This window comes from Balaenoptera ricei, chromosome 2 (genome assembly GCF_028023285.1).
Source record: "Balaenoptera ricei isolate mBalRic1 chromosome 2, mBalRic1.hap2, whole genome shotgun sequence".
In the NCBI taxonomy this organism is placed as follows: domain Eukaryota; kingdom Metazoa; phylum Chordata; class Mammalia; order Artiodactyla; family Balaenopteridae; genus Balaenoptera; species Balaenoptera ricei.
In genome coordinates this window covers 29,648,321-29,664,853 of record NC_082640.1, presented here as the reverse complement: position 1 = coordinate 29,664,853, position 16,533 = coordinate 29,648,321, and the positions used below count along the sequence as shown (strand labels likewise).

General features: G+C 47.2%; 1 protein-coding gene across 2 annotated transcripts in view; it reads right to left on the bottom strand.

The window, feature by feature from the left end:
- Positions 1-332: 332 nt before the first annotated feature.
- Positions 333-16,533, bottom strand: part of LARP4B (La ribonucleoprotein 4B) — an 83,996-nt gene continuing 67,795 nt past the window's right edge. Inside the window, exons 12-19 of one of the 2 annotated variants that reach the window (XR_009500702.1) lie at positions 12,672-12,778; positions 11,870-12,121; positions 10,447-10,492; positions 7,347-7,511; positions 5,123-5,241; positions 4,911-5,019; positions 2,202-3,819; positions 333-1,841 (exon numbers count right to left, since the gene is read on the bottom strand). Coding sequence is in view for 1 of the 2 variants with exons in the window: in XM_059912244.1 (XP_059768227.1) it covers positions 3,547-3,819; positions 4,911-5,019; positions 5,123-5,241; positions 7,347-7,511; positions 10,447-10,492; positions 11,870-12,121; positions 12,672-12,778 (1,071 nt within the window). In the remaining variant the exon portion in view is untranslated. Of the gene's footprint in view, positions 3,820-4,910; positions 5,020-5,122; positions 5,242-7,346; positions 7,512-10,446; positions 10,493-11,869; positions 12,122-12,671; positions 12,779-16,533 lie in introns of both variants that reach the window. The other variant, XM_059912244.1, reaches the window with a different exon arrangement.

Here is a 16,533-nt window from a genome sequence, read left to right as displayed (position 1 = left end):
CCCGGTGATTTTATGGGGATGTCTCCTGAGACGTGGCCATTTAACACAAGAAACAAGAGCCTGACACAGGGATACTTATTTCTGTGGTAAACCTCAAATTTAGCAAACTGTGCCCTCACGAACACTGGCTTGAGGGCCGACCCTGGAGGCCCACAACTGAGCCGCTGGGCACGGTGCCCCTGCTGCGAGGACTCGGGCTACGATCCAAACACGGGTGGACGGAACCCGCATTTCATTCTCATGACACAGATGGGTTCAAACAAAATACTATTTTTTAAAAAGGTGCATTTTGAAGAAAATTTTAATTAAAAAAAAAATGAAAAGAAAACCCAAACAGTGCCTAAATCTTTATTTTTCATAACCTACATTTTTTCAAATTAGACAGTTTTACACTGAATGACACAAAGGAAACTTAAATTACCAATAGTTTACACATAAGCTTGATTCCAGTCTTAATGAAAAGAAATAGAACAGAAACAGAAGCCCTGGCGAGGCGTCCGCGTCACTGCCCTCCTGCGAGCTGGTGCCGTGGCCGCTCCTTCAGGCCGATTGTCCGCCGCTCCCCGCGGACGCAGATGCAGACACGGGCCATACCTGTCCCCGAGGGCCGTGAGGCCCCAAACTGGCCTCCACACGGCACCGTGGTGGCCCTGACCACGTGGCAACTTGACAGGTTTCTTGCCACCACTAGTAACGACCAGTGATGCAGTTACAAGAGGGCCTGATCAGAAACATCATGACACGGACTCTTAAAAAGCAACGACTCTTCTTGAATTCATGTCTGGTGAAACGGGGCTGGGTTCTCATTCTTATCTCTCCAAATGACAAGTATCATCACACAATTGTCCAAGTTAAAATGCCATTTGTGATGCTGTGTCTCTGACTCTGTACCTTGAGGTACTGCCAGGGGAAAGGAAAGAGTTACATTTTACACGGACGAAGCCAGACACCGGCTGTGCATGGCGGGGCTGCCCGTGGGCTGGCACCACAGCTTCCCGCTGTGCACCCCCTGTGCTTTTCTGTGAGTGGAAAACCTCACGAATATCAGAAAGGTGGAGATTGGGGGACATTATATAGCTCTTTGGCGTATCGCCCTTGCTTAATTAAAAAGAATGCTATAAAAATCACATCAGAGTGAAGTCTTAACTCGGCTGCGGGAGCGTAGGCCTCATGTGCCCGGCCGGCCATGCCACCTGGCTGGTCCCGGCTGCTGTCATGGTCACCTTCATCCCAGCTGCACGCACAGCTCCACCCTGGTCACACAAATGGCGGACAGCACGGCTGGCCCCACACACCTGCCTCCAGGGAAAGGATCTGCCACTATTAAAAACCAGTGTCTGGGCTGCACAGGGTTTGGGATTCGGGGATGGTGCTGACAGCATCGCTCCTTCCTCCGGCAGAGACCGCCATTTCATGGGATCCCGGGGGCTCAGAGCTGGCCTTTCCAGCTCTTTCTACAGTACTCATTGGTTTGGGTGTAAGAGGTCAATTATTTCTGATTTTTTCAGTCAGCAATTTCAAAACTACAAAGAAATAAATTCCCCTGTTCCTTTTACAGGCATTTGCAAATATGAGCGCTGTGTGGGTGTCTAGGTATTTGAATAAAGACGCTGCTCTGAAGGAGATGGGCTTGTTTTCCTCTGGCAGGCAGATCATGCCTATTAGCTATTTATAATTTTAAGTAGATTATTTTTTACTTTCACTTGAAGACCCTGCCAGTTTCCACTTTCCAGATTATACCTCAAAAACCCTTTCAACATTAGCTGTGATTAGTACATACTTACATATGTTTAAGAAGAGCATGAAAATATTCGAACGTTTTAGTAAGACTTTCCATCTCCCTTTCACAGCAGCAAAGAGGCAGAATCAGTTCAGCACACCAGTATAAGAGAAAAAGAAAAAACCTCAACAAATTAAAATAATATTCAAACCACAACATTGAGTTTATCTACATCCAGGTCAATAGCAACATTTATAATATATCAATTTTTATCAGCTTTTTCTCTTTAGGGTACCTTTTTAATATGTTCTGATTATTTACAACTGTACAAGCGAAGCACACACGCCCAAGTGCACATATTTAATACAGTATCGACTATTTGCATTTACAGGATTTTTCAACAGTCTGAAAAAAGATCAACTGTGTAAGATCTTCCAGGTAAATTACAAACATGACTGCTTGCTCTTCCTACAGTGCTTACCCAGTAACACCGTGACAGCAGACCCCACTCACGCCAACACAGGCCGGTCTCAGGAACTCTAAGCTGTCATATACAAAAGTTAAGGCAAAGTCATTTTCAAGTTTAAATAAAATTCAAGTCTTTAAATATTGGATGGAAATAATCTCTTTTTTAAAAAGAAAAAAACTTAGTCTTGTTAAATAACATTTTGTGGAATAAACTGTATGGTTACATTTAGCAGGAAATAGTCTTATTTTAATGTCTGCTGCTTAGAATACTTAAAGAAAAACTTTAGGCATTTTAAAACAAAATAATTTATGTTTATTATCAACTGCTAGCTTTAGTGCATGCGTGTTCTTGGAGAGCAGCACTTAGAGAAGGGATCACAGACCCTGTCTTGGAGGTAAAGAGAGAGGGAACTTGGATCCTCCAACACCAGAGGGCACCACAAACACCTTCTCCCACGATCTGTGTGCCGTGCGCAGAGGTTCGGAAAGGCACCCCGGGAGGGGTAAGGTGGGGCCGACTGGGGCAGATGAGGGAGCCGGGCTCCATGCCCTCCCCACCTGCTCTCGGGAGCAAAACATCAGGGTATAATTTCGTGGTAACATGTCAGTGGGCAACAAAGTTTATATTTCATTTAAGTTCTATTCACAATGTGCTTTGAGTTTATCTTACATAACAGCCACTTGAGACTGGAGTGAGGAGCTGGTTACTTGCTGGCAGGACATCAGGACTCTCGGTGCTCTGCAGGGTTACTCTGCCCAGTGGACCAAAAATGGGCTCTACTTAAAAAATGCTAGAACCACTTCTTAGGCTTCTGAATGAAAGGACAACTCCCAGGCCAGCGTGTGGCGCCATTGGACCCCGTCCCTTCCCCAGGCTACACTCATAGCATCGCCTTGTGCCCTCAATCCCACGGTCCTCAGCCTCACCCGGCGGTCTGGACATCTCAGAGATACACACTTGCTAACCAGTTATTTTAAAAAATGAAGTAGCATAGTTCCGCTTAATTTAGAAAAACTCACTATATATATATATAGCTTGCATTCATAGCCACATGGAGGCTTAATAAAAAATATCAATTTGTTAGGATAAATGCATTTTCTATCCTGAAAAAAATCAGACTTATGCATCACCTCCAGTTAAGCACCAACCTAAAATAAGGTTTATATTAATTAAATCCTGAAAAATAGATTTTTTTCAAGAGGGGGGAAATCCGACTCAGAAGAAAAATAACTTGCAGGCACCTTGTGGGCCTCATCTACACTGCAAGCTCCTAACCAGCGGCTCACTCACACCCCGAGCAGGACAGTGCTTAGTTGTGGCGACCTCAGCTCCTTGAAGCCCTCCCAGACCTCGGCGCTCACTGAGGGGACCTGGGCGGGGGGCTCTGTTCTCTGTGCAGACGCCGCCCCGAGGCTGGGGGAGAGGGCCGGCGGCCTGGTGGTCTCCTCTGGTCTTTGGGTGGTCCTGGGCTGGACTTGGGGGCAGGGGGCTCTCTCTCGGCGAGCTTCTTTTCTTCCTTCCCACAACCAACAGTGTTTGGCTTCTGTTCTTTCTGGGGCTGCAACGGGGAAGATGGCGGCTCTCTATTCGTCCTCTGACAAATCTCTGCGTAGCTGGGTTTTCGCAATTCCTGGGAAACAGACACAGCTCTGGGATTATATGACAACATGCGAAAATAAGGTTCACTCAAGGTAGAGGTAAAAAAAGGTTTCAACTGTAACCATGTTCAAAATTATTTTAAATAAAGAATTCCTACATTTCAACAACTGAGGTTCCCCTGCAGCACAACTTTCCCTCCAAGATACTCTAGAAATATCTTGTAAAAATGGTTAAAACTAGAAAAGGCATGGAGATGAAAAGTGCCGACTGAACTCTTTCCAGCCTCTGGCCCGTAGTCACTTCTGAGCCACATACGAGCCTGAAAGGTGGCAGACAGCAGACACCCTAGAAAAACACAGAAGCAGCATCTGCTCTCCCTGCCAGACAATCTGCCTCGGCACAGAGCAGGCCTCCTGGACCCAGGAAGAGGTTCGACTGTCACTTATGGGTGACCTTCAACAGCTATCTCTGCAAAGCATTTGTACACACTGCGAACTACAGAGAGCTGGAGGTGTGGTTGCAGGAAAGTCAGAGGTAACAACAACAAAAAAGTAGGGTTTTCAGGTAAGTGGAAGCATGAAGGCTAAATGACAGATGAGGACATTTAGAAGTGTGTCACCTCCATCAACCATTTGTAACTTAAAAATAATTTTAACCTATAAAAAAGTTTTCTTTAAAGATTCAACCTAGCAGACAATAAGGGTTTAACTCCCAAATCTAAACTTTAAAGGCCCACCCAAGATCAAACTGGGGACAACGCAAATCAGAATTTAAAAAGCTGGACTGAGCGCCCAGGGGAGGAGAGAGGAAGAGGAGCTGTCGGTAGGCCTGCGTGGACCCGGGTGGGGCGCGGGCGGGGTGGGAGGTGGGCGTCCCTCTGACCCGCACTTGGACCACCCTAAGTCCTAGGGGGACAGGAACTGGAAGCTGTGGCTCCTCAGGCGACAGCCTCACTCTACTGACCCTGAACAAGATGACCCATGGCTGCAGGGACGACGAACAGCCAGATCGGTTAGTTACAATCATTAGCAAATGCCCAGGGTACCCTGCACAGAAAGCGTGGTGCGCACACAGGCGGCCACCGCTCCACGGAGCCCCTCCGCATCCTCGCCCCCGACATACCGAGATGGCGCCGTCCACCTGCACCGATTTACTCGCAGTCGTGCTCAGGGTGGGAGGAGGTCTGTCCACACTCGGGGTCTCCTTCTGCTTCTCCACCACCTTGGGATCCCTGGAAAGACGCCAGCAGGCAGACACATGAACATCTGGGCCCCGCGGGCAGCCCCGCAGTGAGCACAGCACGGGGCGCGGGCATCAGGTGCAGGCGGACTTACTCGGGCGGGTGGGCAGGGGAGGGGGCACGCTCGCAGGCTGCGGACACGGCACAGGGCACTGAGGGCTCTCGGGGGGGCACCGCAGGTAGAGTGTTCGTGCTTGCGTCTGCGTTCAGGCTCTGAAACCATCAAAAACAGTTTATCACCGCGTAGAGGCACGTCCGTCAGATCTTTCTCAATGATCTTAAACACACAACGATGGTACCGGCTTCGCTGTCCTCCTGGGAGCACGGGTGGGCCAGCCCAGAGCACAGCTGGACACACTGTGGCCGGGAAGCAGCCCCCGGTCTCCCCTTCCTCTTGGCAGACGTCTCACCAATCTGAGGCCTCCCTCTGTGCATGAGCACGATTGCCTGCAAGCCTGCTTTCCCACCTGAACAGGTACTGAAACCTCCACCCATCTGACACCCCAGTGCCCAGCACTGCCTGGCACGTGATCTGTGAATGTAAGTTCCCAGCACAATCCAGTATGGCTCACCCTTTTTTACAGGGAAAACCAATAAGGTTACAGCTCCATCCCAATAAACCTGAGTGCCCTGAGGAGTGCAGGTGCTGACATCAGTTTCCACCTGAATTCACCAGCAGCCCCTGAAAGCAGTGTGTTAACTCTCCTGATTTAACAGGGAAGGAAACTGAGGCTTAGTCTGTTTAGGGCAAACACCTGGAGAATGCCAGCCCCACGGGCAGTAACCACTCACACATGTAGCCTTCTGTTAATTAACAAAAAAAAGGCAGCAAATAAAGAACTGTAAGGGAGACTAACTGCAAACAAGCGTTTTCTCAAAATCTCACTTTTCAAAGCAGATAAAAAGTTTAGAAGTGAGAGGTTCTGGAGGGAGTGAGATGGAAGGAATAGCACTGCCCCCCACCATGGGGCGGGGGTGGTGGTGATGGAGACACGGGGCCCCTGAGAACCATCACCTCTCACGATTTTGTGCTCAAGGCTGGTGGAAACACAGGCATGGAAAACGCCTCCTTCTTGTAAAAGCTCCCTCACGTCCAGAGCACGCCCGAGACCGCCCCCCCTTCCGTCCGAGGCCTCCCAGGGCCCCGCAGAGCTGCCAAGCACTCCACCAAGAAGCAGGGACACAGTCTCTTCCACCTGGAACTGGGCTCAGACTTCTTAAAAGTAGCAATTCTCTCTTCAAAATAAATTTTACACAAACTCGCAATGTAAAAATAGTAAAAATTAAAAAAAAAAAACAGAAACAAAATACTGATTTTGAAATGGGGTGGAGGCCTGCTTGTTCTGCTCCCCTGCCCACCCCCAAGGGGACTAAGGTCAGGGTGAAGCCAGGACTCAGGGTCTCTGAGCTACAAGGATTCTCTAACATCATTCCATGGGGCACTGATAACTCAGAATTTAAGACTTACAATAACGCACAAGACACGTCACATTTAATAAGTGCTTCTCTCTCCAAAATACAGGGTCTTGGAATCCTCTCAACCTTGAAGGCTAAAAATGGGAGCAGTAACCACACACTAGGATGAAGACAACTAAAGACCTGGCTTCATCAATCCCACCGTGACCCCGCCTGGTACTGAGGGGCTCTGTGGGGGCTCCGCAGGTGAAGACGGTCTGGACACGGTCTGCAGGGCAGTGCCTTCCCCAACCCAGAGGCCAGGGGTTCTGACTCCTTAGGTCTTCGGGCAGTAGGCGGGGTGCTGGTGGGTGGGTTCCCACTGGAGAAAGACACAGGGGTGGACGTGATGGAGCGCCAGGCTGAGAACTCAGCAGGCGCTGGACGAGGCATTCCGGCCACCTCTGCCCTGGTCTGCTTGTCGACTGCAGCAGGGCCACGGGGAGCCCCTGGGCTCTTGCAGCACTCGCTGATTCCCGGGATGTAATCACTGCAGAGGCGTGAACACCACAGAGCTAGCCGACAGCCACCCGTATTATAGTAAAGTTGCTCTGGGCTTCTGGTTATTCAGGTAGATTATTAAAAACATGTTACTTCTGGTATAATTCAGATTTTTCTTTTTTATTCTGCTGACTTGTAAAATAAAAGCAGGTCATGAATAGCAAGAATAAAAATGCAACCTGAGTTTCTGGATGAGTGTCTGTACAGTACACCAGCACAGGGCTCCACCTCTGACCCTACCGCTCAAAACCTGTATGGCCTCTGCAATCACTTATCCTCATACTCTTCCGCATGTGAAAAAAGCACACATGAAAAGAGCAGAACGCCAGCGCTGAGTGAGCATCAGGCTTGGGATAGCTTACCCTTTCTTTGGACGATCCTGTGAGCAAGCCAGACAGCCTGTTCTCAAACAAGTCCTCCGTCTTCAAATGCCCCGCCGCCCCAGGCAGTGGGGGGAAGCTGGAGAGGCCTAATTCAAAGCTCGGGGAGGGCGGCCTGGGCGGTGTTGGAGACTGAGTCTGACTCCTCTGAAAGAGAAGAACACCGTGGAGTCGCCCTGGGGTGGCTGGGCAGGAGGGGCTCAGAAATACCGCAGGTGAGTGACGCAAACACTCGCTCCCTAGTCTTCGGAGGTCCACACCTGTCTGGAGAAACAGATGGCCAATCCAACCCCGCCAACTTGGTCACCTATCAAAGGTCATCTGTCAGGCAACTTCAACCATGAGAGCAGAGCTGAAAAGATGAAACCTCAGGGCTGCTCCCGGCCACGGTCAAACACGCCGGTAAGAGCTGCGTGTGTACGACACCCAGACCCCCGGAAGCCGACAGAGACCAGTGGGACACAGCAAAGTGACAGATGCACAAGAGCCCGAGTCTCGACATTAAACTTATTCACCTCCAGACAAGTTTTGTGTTATCGCAGCAGAGTCTGTGATCTAAGTCATAAAGGAGAAAGTAAAAGAAAACAAAAGCCACTCTCTCAACTCTGTACAACTTACGTAAAAAATTTCACAAAGATTTCCATTAAAAAAACAGTTTAACAGGGCTTCCCTCGTGGCGCAGTGGTTGAGAATCTGCCTGCCAATGCAGGGGACACGGGTTCGAGCCCTGGTCTGGGAAGATCCCACATGCCACGGAGCAACTAAGCCCGTGAGCCACAACTACTGAGCCTGCGCGTCTGGAGCCTGTGCTCCGCAACAAGAGAGGCCGCGATAGTGAGAGGCCCGCGCACCGCGATGAAGAATGGCCCCCACTTGCCGCAACTGGAGAGAGCCCTCGCACAGAAACGAAGACCCAACACAGCCATAAATAAATAAATAAATAAATAAAATATTAAAAAAAAAAAAAAAAAACAAACAGTTTAACAAAAAAGGGAGGGGGCTTCAGTTATCTGAAAATTAACTTAACTGAAACTCCTTATATTTTTAAAAGGGAGGGGGCTTCAGTTATCTGAAAATTAACTTATTAAAACACCTTATATTTTTAGATCAGTATGTAAAAGCATGGTATTTAATATGAGATTCTTATCACATTCCCTGACTTCAAGAAAGTAAGTAAACTCAGCAAAATAATACCCAAGTAAAACTTATAAGCCAAAGAGAAAGGCAGGAGTCTTAGGAGAAAGGCAGTGATACACTTTTATTGAAACACTCTTAGTCAACCTGCTAGGAGCCATTCTGTAACATCCAGTTCCTTGGCTGAAACAGACAAGGAACAGAAAGGGGAAATGAGTTTGTATTAGGTAGAACACAGGCATTTTTAGTTGAATGGTGGGCTACTTGGACTGGAAGCAATGCTCTCGTGGGGCTCACTTAACTTGAAAGGCCAAGATTTCCCAGAAACTTATACCAACTGGAAGATTATCTCTACAGAAGTAAAATGTAGAGAAGATCTGTTACAGCTCAAGTGAGAGCAGGTTAAGGATGAAATCGGATCCACGCTGAGCACAGCCCACCTCTCCTTTGGGCCTCCTGCTGCATGTCTTCTCCTTGGCGTAGGTGCCTGAGGGCTGCCTACCTCGCTCGCGTGTGTGCCCTCTGAACCTGGTTGCACAGGTAACCGTGTGGCTACAGTGTGCCCTGTAGTTCAGCATGCTCTAGGTTATGCTCATCTCAAAGCAATTTTTAGAGGCTTTATTTTAAACATCTGCATGTTTCTGAGGTGAACCCAGCTTTTCAGAAGATGAGCATTTCTAGGAAGAAAGACCTGACAAAAAATTGACTAAGTGTCAACTTTCAGGAAGAAAAGAGGCAATGTTTAACGTTTTTAGGGTCTGAATGGCTTTAGGCAAGGCATGAATGCCAACCCCTGGTCCCGTGGGCGTGGCCAGGCCACCTGCTCACACATCTGCGACCTGCCCCCAAGCTTCTCAGGTGTTCAGAACACCCAGTGCAGCAAAGGGCTCACTGTCGAGTACACACACCTGTGCCACGTGTGTGGGCATCTGAGTGGTTCCAGGTATGAACACGCAGATCAGGAACACAAAACAGAATGAAACGGAAATGGCAATAGGAAAACATTTCACCTTTGCAGGTAATGCAGTGACCAGGGACAATGATTCCTGCAGGGTAACTAGTACCTGAAGAGATAGTCAGATGCCTGTCTTGTTAGTCCAAATGTAACAGGAATTCATGCATTCCAACTGGAACCAACCGATATGAACTGCTTTACCAAAGGGTCACCAAAAACTAGACTGAACTGACCAACATGGCAAAATTAGGGTGTTCATTTACTAACAATTTTCACTTTCTAAGTTCTAGGCAAATACAGTAATGAGAATGTATACACTCAATGGCTTGGGATCCAGACCAAGAACTGTCTCAAGGTCTTTTCCAGGCCCCGAATGTCTACATGCACACCGCCTGCGCTCGCCCCGCATCAGGGCCCTGCAGAGCACCACCCAGAGGGGGAGCTGGTCAATCACCCTAAGCAGACACAACCAGGCCTCCTGTACTTACCACTCACATAAACCCATCACTTATTTTGGGTTTGTCCTGACCATAAGTTACATGCAGCAAAAAGCAACAATGCTTTCTATACAGTGGGTACAGAGTAAAAATATTTTGAATGAAAAATACTGATGAGCTAATTCCTACGTGAGAGAAGTTTATTCTGCTTGTCCAAACTCGTGATTCCGGTGATTTCAAAGTACACTACCTGGTCACCCACACAGAAAGCACTCATCTGGACAAGTGCAAACAGACCACGTATGTGCATGATGCGCTCCTGGGTGCATCTATGTGCCGCACAGGACACACAGGTGCCAGCAGTTCCTCAGGTAACCAGCCACCACCTTCTCCTCTTTAGAGCATCAAAAAAAGGTCTATTATAACCTAGCGGACACCACATTACGAGAAAATCTTTTGAAAAGTTCCTTCTCACATCTTAATTAAATCTCAGGTTTGTTTAGTGTAAGCTAGGTTTAAACATCTTGTGAAAGTGGCACAGGCCTGATGTACTCACTGTGAACTTCTCCTCCCGTTTCTTCCGGTAACCAAAGGAGTTTTTTCTAGAGGAGAGGAAAGCAGAAGACTGTTAACTTTTCCCACTTGAAACATAATTTCACTGAGCACAGTATGTGCAGACACATTCAGTCTTCATGACTTTGTAATCTTTTATAGATGACTTTTGATTTTAAAATCCCAACCTTAAGAAGTGTAAGCAAAACAAAAAAAAAATTTATAGTAAAGAAGTAAAATTGAGGTCTAGATAGGTAAATAAAAGAAAATATTTATTAAAGGAATTTTCCCATTTAGAATTTTTGTTATGATACGAACATTTGAATATCCATTCAGTTGGAGTGGCAAGATATGTAAAGTCTGACACTGAGCTATAAAGGTGAATTGTTAAAAAATAGTAATGACAATTTATCCAATTTATCATCAAAAGGAAAAGCTCCCAAGTAGCCTGGTCCGCTCCTGCACCCCCGGCCCTCACTCCAGTGAACCACACGGGGTTTCTGAGCCCCAACCACTTCCTCTCCCCATCTGCCAGCCTTCCACTCCACAGTTCCTGAGGCACATTTCCAACGTCTAGAGTCTGATCCGGCAGCACTGGCGCCGTTCCCTGCACGGCAGCTTAAACCGCAGCAACAACCCCACCTACTGAGTGGATGTCATGGCAGGCCCAAGGGCACCAAGACACTTCACTACCCGGATGGGCTTCCGTGGCCTAACAGTTCACACATTAATTCCCATTTATAATTTCATTTTTATTTACTTATTACCCTTTGTCATTTCAGCTGAATGCAAAGACTCCCTAAGGGCCCGTATTATGTAAGTTGAAAAGGAATTTAGAAATAATCTTGACCAATTCCACCCCCGATGGGCCCAGCAAGGCCTGACTGCGAAGACGGAGCCGCCTGGGGTCCGTCCCTCCCGCTCCCACCACACCGGGAGCACACGCCCCTGGCCAGAAGGAGCTCCTGGGGTCAGACCCTGTCCCATGTCCTCCGTACACAATACTCAGAAAAGTAGTCTTCACTGACAGGTTTCAAAGTGGGTTTACGACAGGAAAAGCTTACGGAGGCTGAGCCCACGCTAGATGTGTGCTGGAGCGCACGTCCTTCCTGACAGGCCGGGGGGGGTGGGGCTGTCTGGTCAGCTCTCCACACATAACAACTGGGACCCAAGGCAGCCTGGCCCACCCTCAGTTCCCACTGAACAGTGTCCTGTCACCACAAAGACGGAACCAGTCAAGTCTCTGCTCTAAAAGTAACACCCCTGAGTAATTATATAAAACCTTGGATGGTTACAGCCTTCCATTTGATTTTCTGTGATGGACTTGAAAATAATGATTATAAAACACATCTGAATTAATGGAATCTGACACTACGAATAGTTTCTAAGTACACAGTACCTGTCCAAATGAAATTGTGAACACTCACCTTCCTCTACCTAAGCCCGGAGAGGACTCGAGGCTGCTCTGTTCCACCCGCCCGGGCCCCGCGTCTCTCTTGGCGTAGACTGGAGGGTTCTGTAGCCGAGCTCGAGGCTGACCCGTCTGCCTCGTTTGTGGGCTCCGCACACCGTTCATCAACCGGTCCGCAGTGAAGTTAAATATTGAAGGACTTTCTAACAGCCCGGGCCCTCTCTCTGCACTGGGAATGGCATGGCGCAGATGAGATTTACTAGGATTCCTGTAAATAAAATGTTTGTATACACTCAGTTCTAAAATGATCATGGCATTATGAAAAGAGCGTGCTAATGCAGAAATGGCTAAGCTAAAACTTGCTTTTTAGGAAAAATATTAAAAATGTTACTTAGAATACTTAGCTCATAATATGCCTGATAATGCAAATCTAAATGCAGTATGGACGTTCTGCTTGGCTGTAGCCCAGGCCCAAATTAAAAGCAGGCGCATGCAGATACAAGCTGTCCCAGAAGCCTTTGTCTCACGAATCTACCCTCTACGTAGGCGCTGCAGCGCGCATTTCAGGGTTTAATGCTCACAGAATGGAATTCCATGCTTCGAGTCGTTTTACTCCTGGTGGACATTGCTGGTGGTCAAATCTACCATTAGCCAGCACAGGACAGCCTCTTCACTTAGTGTGACTCACCCAAATGGTGAGAATGACTGAGGTTTAACACATTTGCTTTTGATTTGCTTTGAAAGTATACAATGTGGCAGCGACCTCTTGTTACAAACCCTGGGAAAACAGCAGCCTTTCAACCCCTCACGGGACTTGCCTGCTCCTTGGAGGGTACTGTCTGAGTGAAGTCAGAGGAGATGCTGCAGGTTTGAAGGCTGGAGACGTGAACCCATTTATAAATCCAGTATTTGGAAATGGTGTTACCTAGATTCATTAAAAACAAACAGACTTCAGGTTGGTTAACACTGGTCGCTGACGTTCCATGTCATACTTGGAGAGCTCGCCGTGGAGAAGAGCACTGGGTAGACTACTGCTAATGGCCAAGACTTCTTGATCCAGGCTGGGGCCGAGACCGCACAACAGCACCACGAGGAAGCCGCCTCACACATGTGGACTGAAGCGTCTGCCGCCGCCCCGCCCCGCCCGGTGCTGAGCACAGGCTGAGCACGCGATCCCACACTCTCGTCCCGGTGCCCAGACTGACACCCCCGGTGTGCCAACATCAAGTCAGCCAACTCTTCATTCCTGATGACTTTAATAAAATCCATCAAAGCTCTCAATCTTGGGGGCATTTAGGGACCTATTTCACAATCACAGCCTTTGAGAGTGCCCTTTTAGCCTCACCTGCATGCAAGTCTTGCTGAGTATCACGATATTTTCAGGTCATTAACAATTATGTCCCAAGTCACAATTTATGGTGATATACTTCATAAACATATACTGACATATATGTCAGAAGAAAATTAAACAGGGTCACAGTGCCCTTAAAAGATACAATCCTAAATATAATCTTAAAACATTAAAAAAATTAAGTACAGAATTTTAAATATCAGCCAACTACTAAAAAATCTAGTTACAACAAAAATAAGATAGAACTTAGTGTTGAAATAGTTTTTTAAAAAATCATGAAAAGAGTGATCACTCCTGTTTTCTGGATTCTGAACATGTGGTTTCAAACAATTTCTGTATAAACAACATTCCCTGATGGATTCAAAGGCATTTAACTCCTTGGTGCCATCCAGTTCCCACCTTACATTTTCACTAAACTGAGAGATACAAATAGGCTGCTCCTTGTTTGGGGTAAAGGAAAAGGAAAAGACAAAAGGCCAGCAATTCCTCTTAACTAGAGCTAACCAAAAGCTGTAATAGGATGATTAAAAACAGCTTAGGACCAAAACAAATCATTCCAAATTTTGAAAAAGAAAATGAAAGCAATAAAAGGGAAATGCTGAGGGAGAAAGATGCAGTTAAAACTGTGTTAGGGGACTTCCCTGGTGGTGCAGTGGTTAAGAATCCACCTGCCAATGCAGGGGACACAGGTTTGAGCCCTGGTCCAGGAAGATCTCACATGCCACGGAGCAACTAAGCCCATGCACCACAACTACTGAGTCTGTGCTCTAGAGCCCACAAGCCACGACCACTGAGCCCGCGTGCCGCAATTACTGAAGCTCGCATGCCTAGAGCCTGTGCTCCGCAACAAGAGAAGCCACCACAATGAGAAGCCTGAGCACTGCAATGAAGAGTAGCTCCCGCTTGCCGCAACTAGAGAAAGCCCGAGCACAGCAACGAAGACCCAATGCAGCCAAAAATTAATAAGTAAATAAATAAATAAATAAATTTATTTAAAAAAAAAAACTGTGTTAGGGACTTCCCTGGTGGCGCAGTGGTTAAGAATCTGCCTGCCAATGCAGGGGACACGGGTTTGATCCCTGGTCCGGGAAGATCCCACATGCCGCGGAACAACTAAGCCTGTGAGCCGCAATTACTGAAGCCCATGCACCTAGAGCCTGTGCTCAGTAACAAGAGAAGCCACCACAATGAGAAGCCTGCACATGGCAATGAAGAGTAGCCCCTGCTCGCCACAACTAGAGAAAGCCTGCATGCAGCAATGAAGACCCAACGCAGCCAAAAATAAATTAAAAAGCAAGAAGAAAAAACCTCCAAAAAACTGTGTTAAGATCTCCAAAGCTCTTCTGAGGAACTACCATATATTCAGAAATAGATCCATCACACCAGAACTAGAGTTTGAAGATTGTAAATCATGATAAGAACAATTGAGACGAATCATCTCGTACCTGTAATTTTACATATAAAACCCTGGTATTTAAGTAATTTTGCTCAAGAGTTTAAAAATAAATTAGTTGCTAATGCAGTAATTTAACACAACTTGCTGAGAATTAATAGGCCTCATCTTGTCACTTCTCAAAATGACGCAGGCTGTTTTACAACAGGCCTCACGCGGCCCAGCCAGATCAAAGGAACCAGCCGCATGGCCAGACTACCGCCCAGGAAGCGAGGGCCCCCACTCGGGATAGGGACAAATACGATTAAGAGAGATCAGAAAAACAAGCACAGCAGTGAGACTCCTTTGGAGGAATCATTCAACCAAGAATTGATGGATGCTATTCCCCTTGAAGATTTCCTTGCTCACAATACATTAACTACATGGCTCTTGGTACACTTCCACGGAACACGGTGAGGATTTCAAAACAGCAGTGTGTTTTCTTACCATAAGCTTTCACTCAACAGAGACAGAGCACTACCTTGTGTGCTCACTGCTCTCGTCCCACGCTGGCCCTGGGCTCCTGAGGGCTGTCCCTTCTCCCCATCCATCCTCCCGGCCCTCATGCCTCAGGACACACTCAAGGCCTGGATGGTCTGGCCCTGACAGATCTTACCAACCTCCCCTCCCAGTCCCTGCTTCAGCTTCTGCTTTAGCTCAGAAATACTCAGAGATTCACACAATTGTCGCCTGTCCGACATGTGTCTTTCCTGGACACGCATCTTGACATTCTGTGCAAAACAGGCACCAGGTACCCAGGTGCACCAACGCTCCCTCCCCCATGCCTGCCCTCTCACCATCAGTGGTCCTGACTCCCCCTGACTTGGCCACAGCCGTACCTTCAGGGTTACTCAGTTCCTGCTCTTTGACCACAACCTTCCCCATGGCCCGCCCTCTGCAGAGCAGCCCTGATTCTCACATCCCGCTCCATCAGACTCTTGCAATTGCCAGACATGGCCCACCAATCACGCTAACATCTACCGCAGCACAGCTGGAGAAAAGTGATGGATCCATTACACATCTATCGATTCTAACCACAGGGCTTAAACAGGCCAAAATCTGTAAAAATCAATCACTCCAGCCAGCTGTAGGGCTGGTGTGAGAAATAAAGCTTATAAGACAGTACAGGCAGACCTCAGAGATACCGTGGGTTCAGTTCCAGCAATAAAGCAAATGTCACAATAAAGCAAGTCACACAAATTTTTTGGTTTCCCAGTGAGCATGAAAATTATGTTTACACTATCCTATTGTCTAAGTGTACAATAGTATTATACCTTAAAAAAACAATGTACACACCTCAATAAAAAAATACTTTATTGCTAAAAACTGCTAATCATCCTCTGAGCCTTCAGTGAGTCTAAGATCACTGATGACAGATCACCATGACAAATATAATAATAATGAAAAAGTTTGAAATACTGTGAGAATTACCAAATGTGACACAGAGACACAAAGTGAGCAAACGCTGTTAGAAAAATGGCACCAAAAGACTTGCTCAATGCAGGGTTGCCACAACCTGCAATTTGTAAAAAAAAGAAAACCAAAAAAACGGAGTATCTGCAAAGCGCAATAAAACGAGGCCTGTCTGTATGTCTTCCACTTGTCCTGGATTGTTAGAAGCCTATTAAACACCCTTTTCTCCTTCAAACCATGTCCTGTTGGATTCCCCTCTGTGCTCAGAAGGACTCCGGCTAGCCTACAGCTCGTAATCACATTTTGTGTTTTTCTAGGGATTACACAGCTTAGGAAAGGCAATGCTAGACAGGAGGGGAGGCAAACCAGGCAAAGGATGGGGATCTCATTATTGGAAAGGTCTTTTAAAATTTACACAGTTCCATATTTATCTCCCAATTAAACTGAAAATCCACCAGAGAACTTGAAGGCCTGTTTTACTATG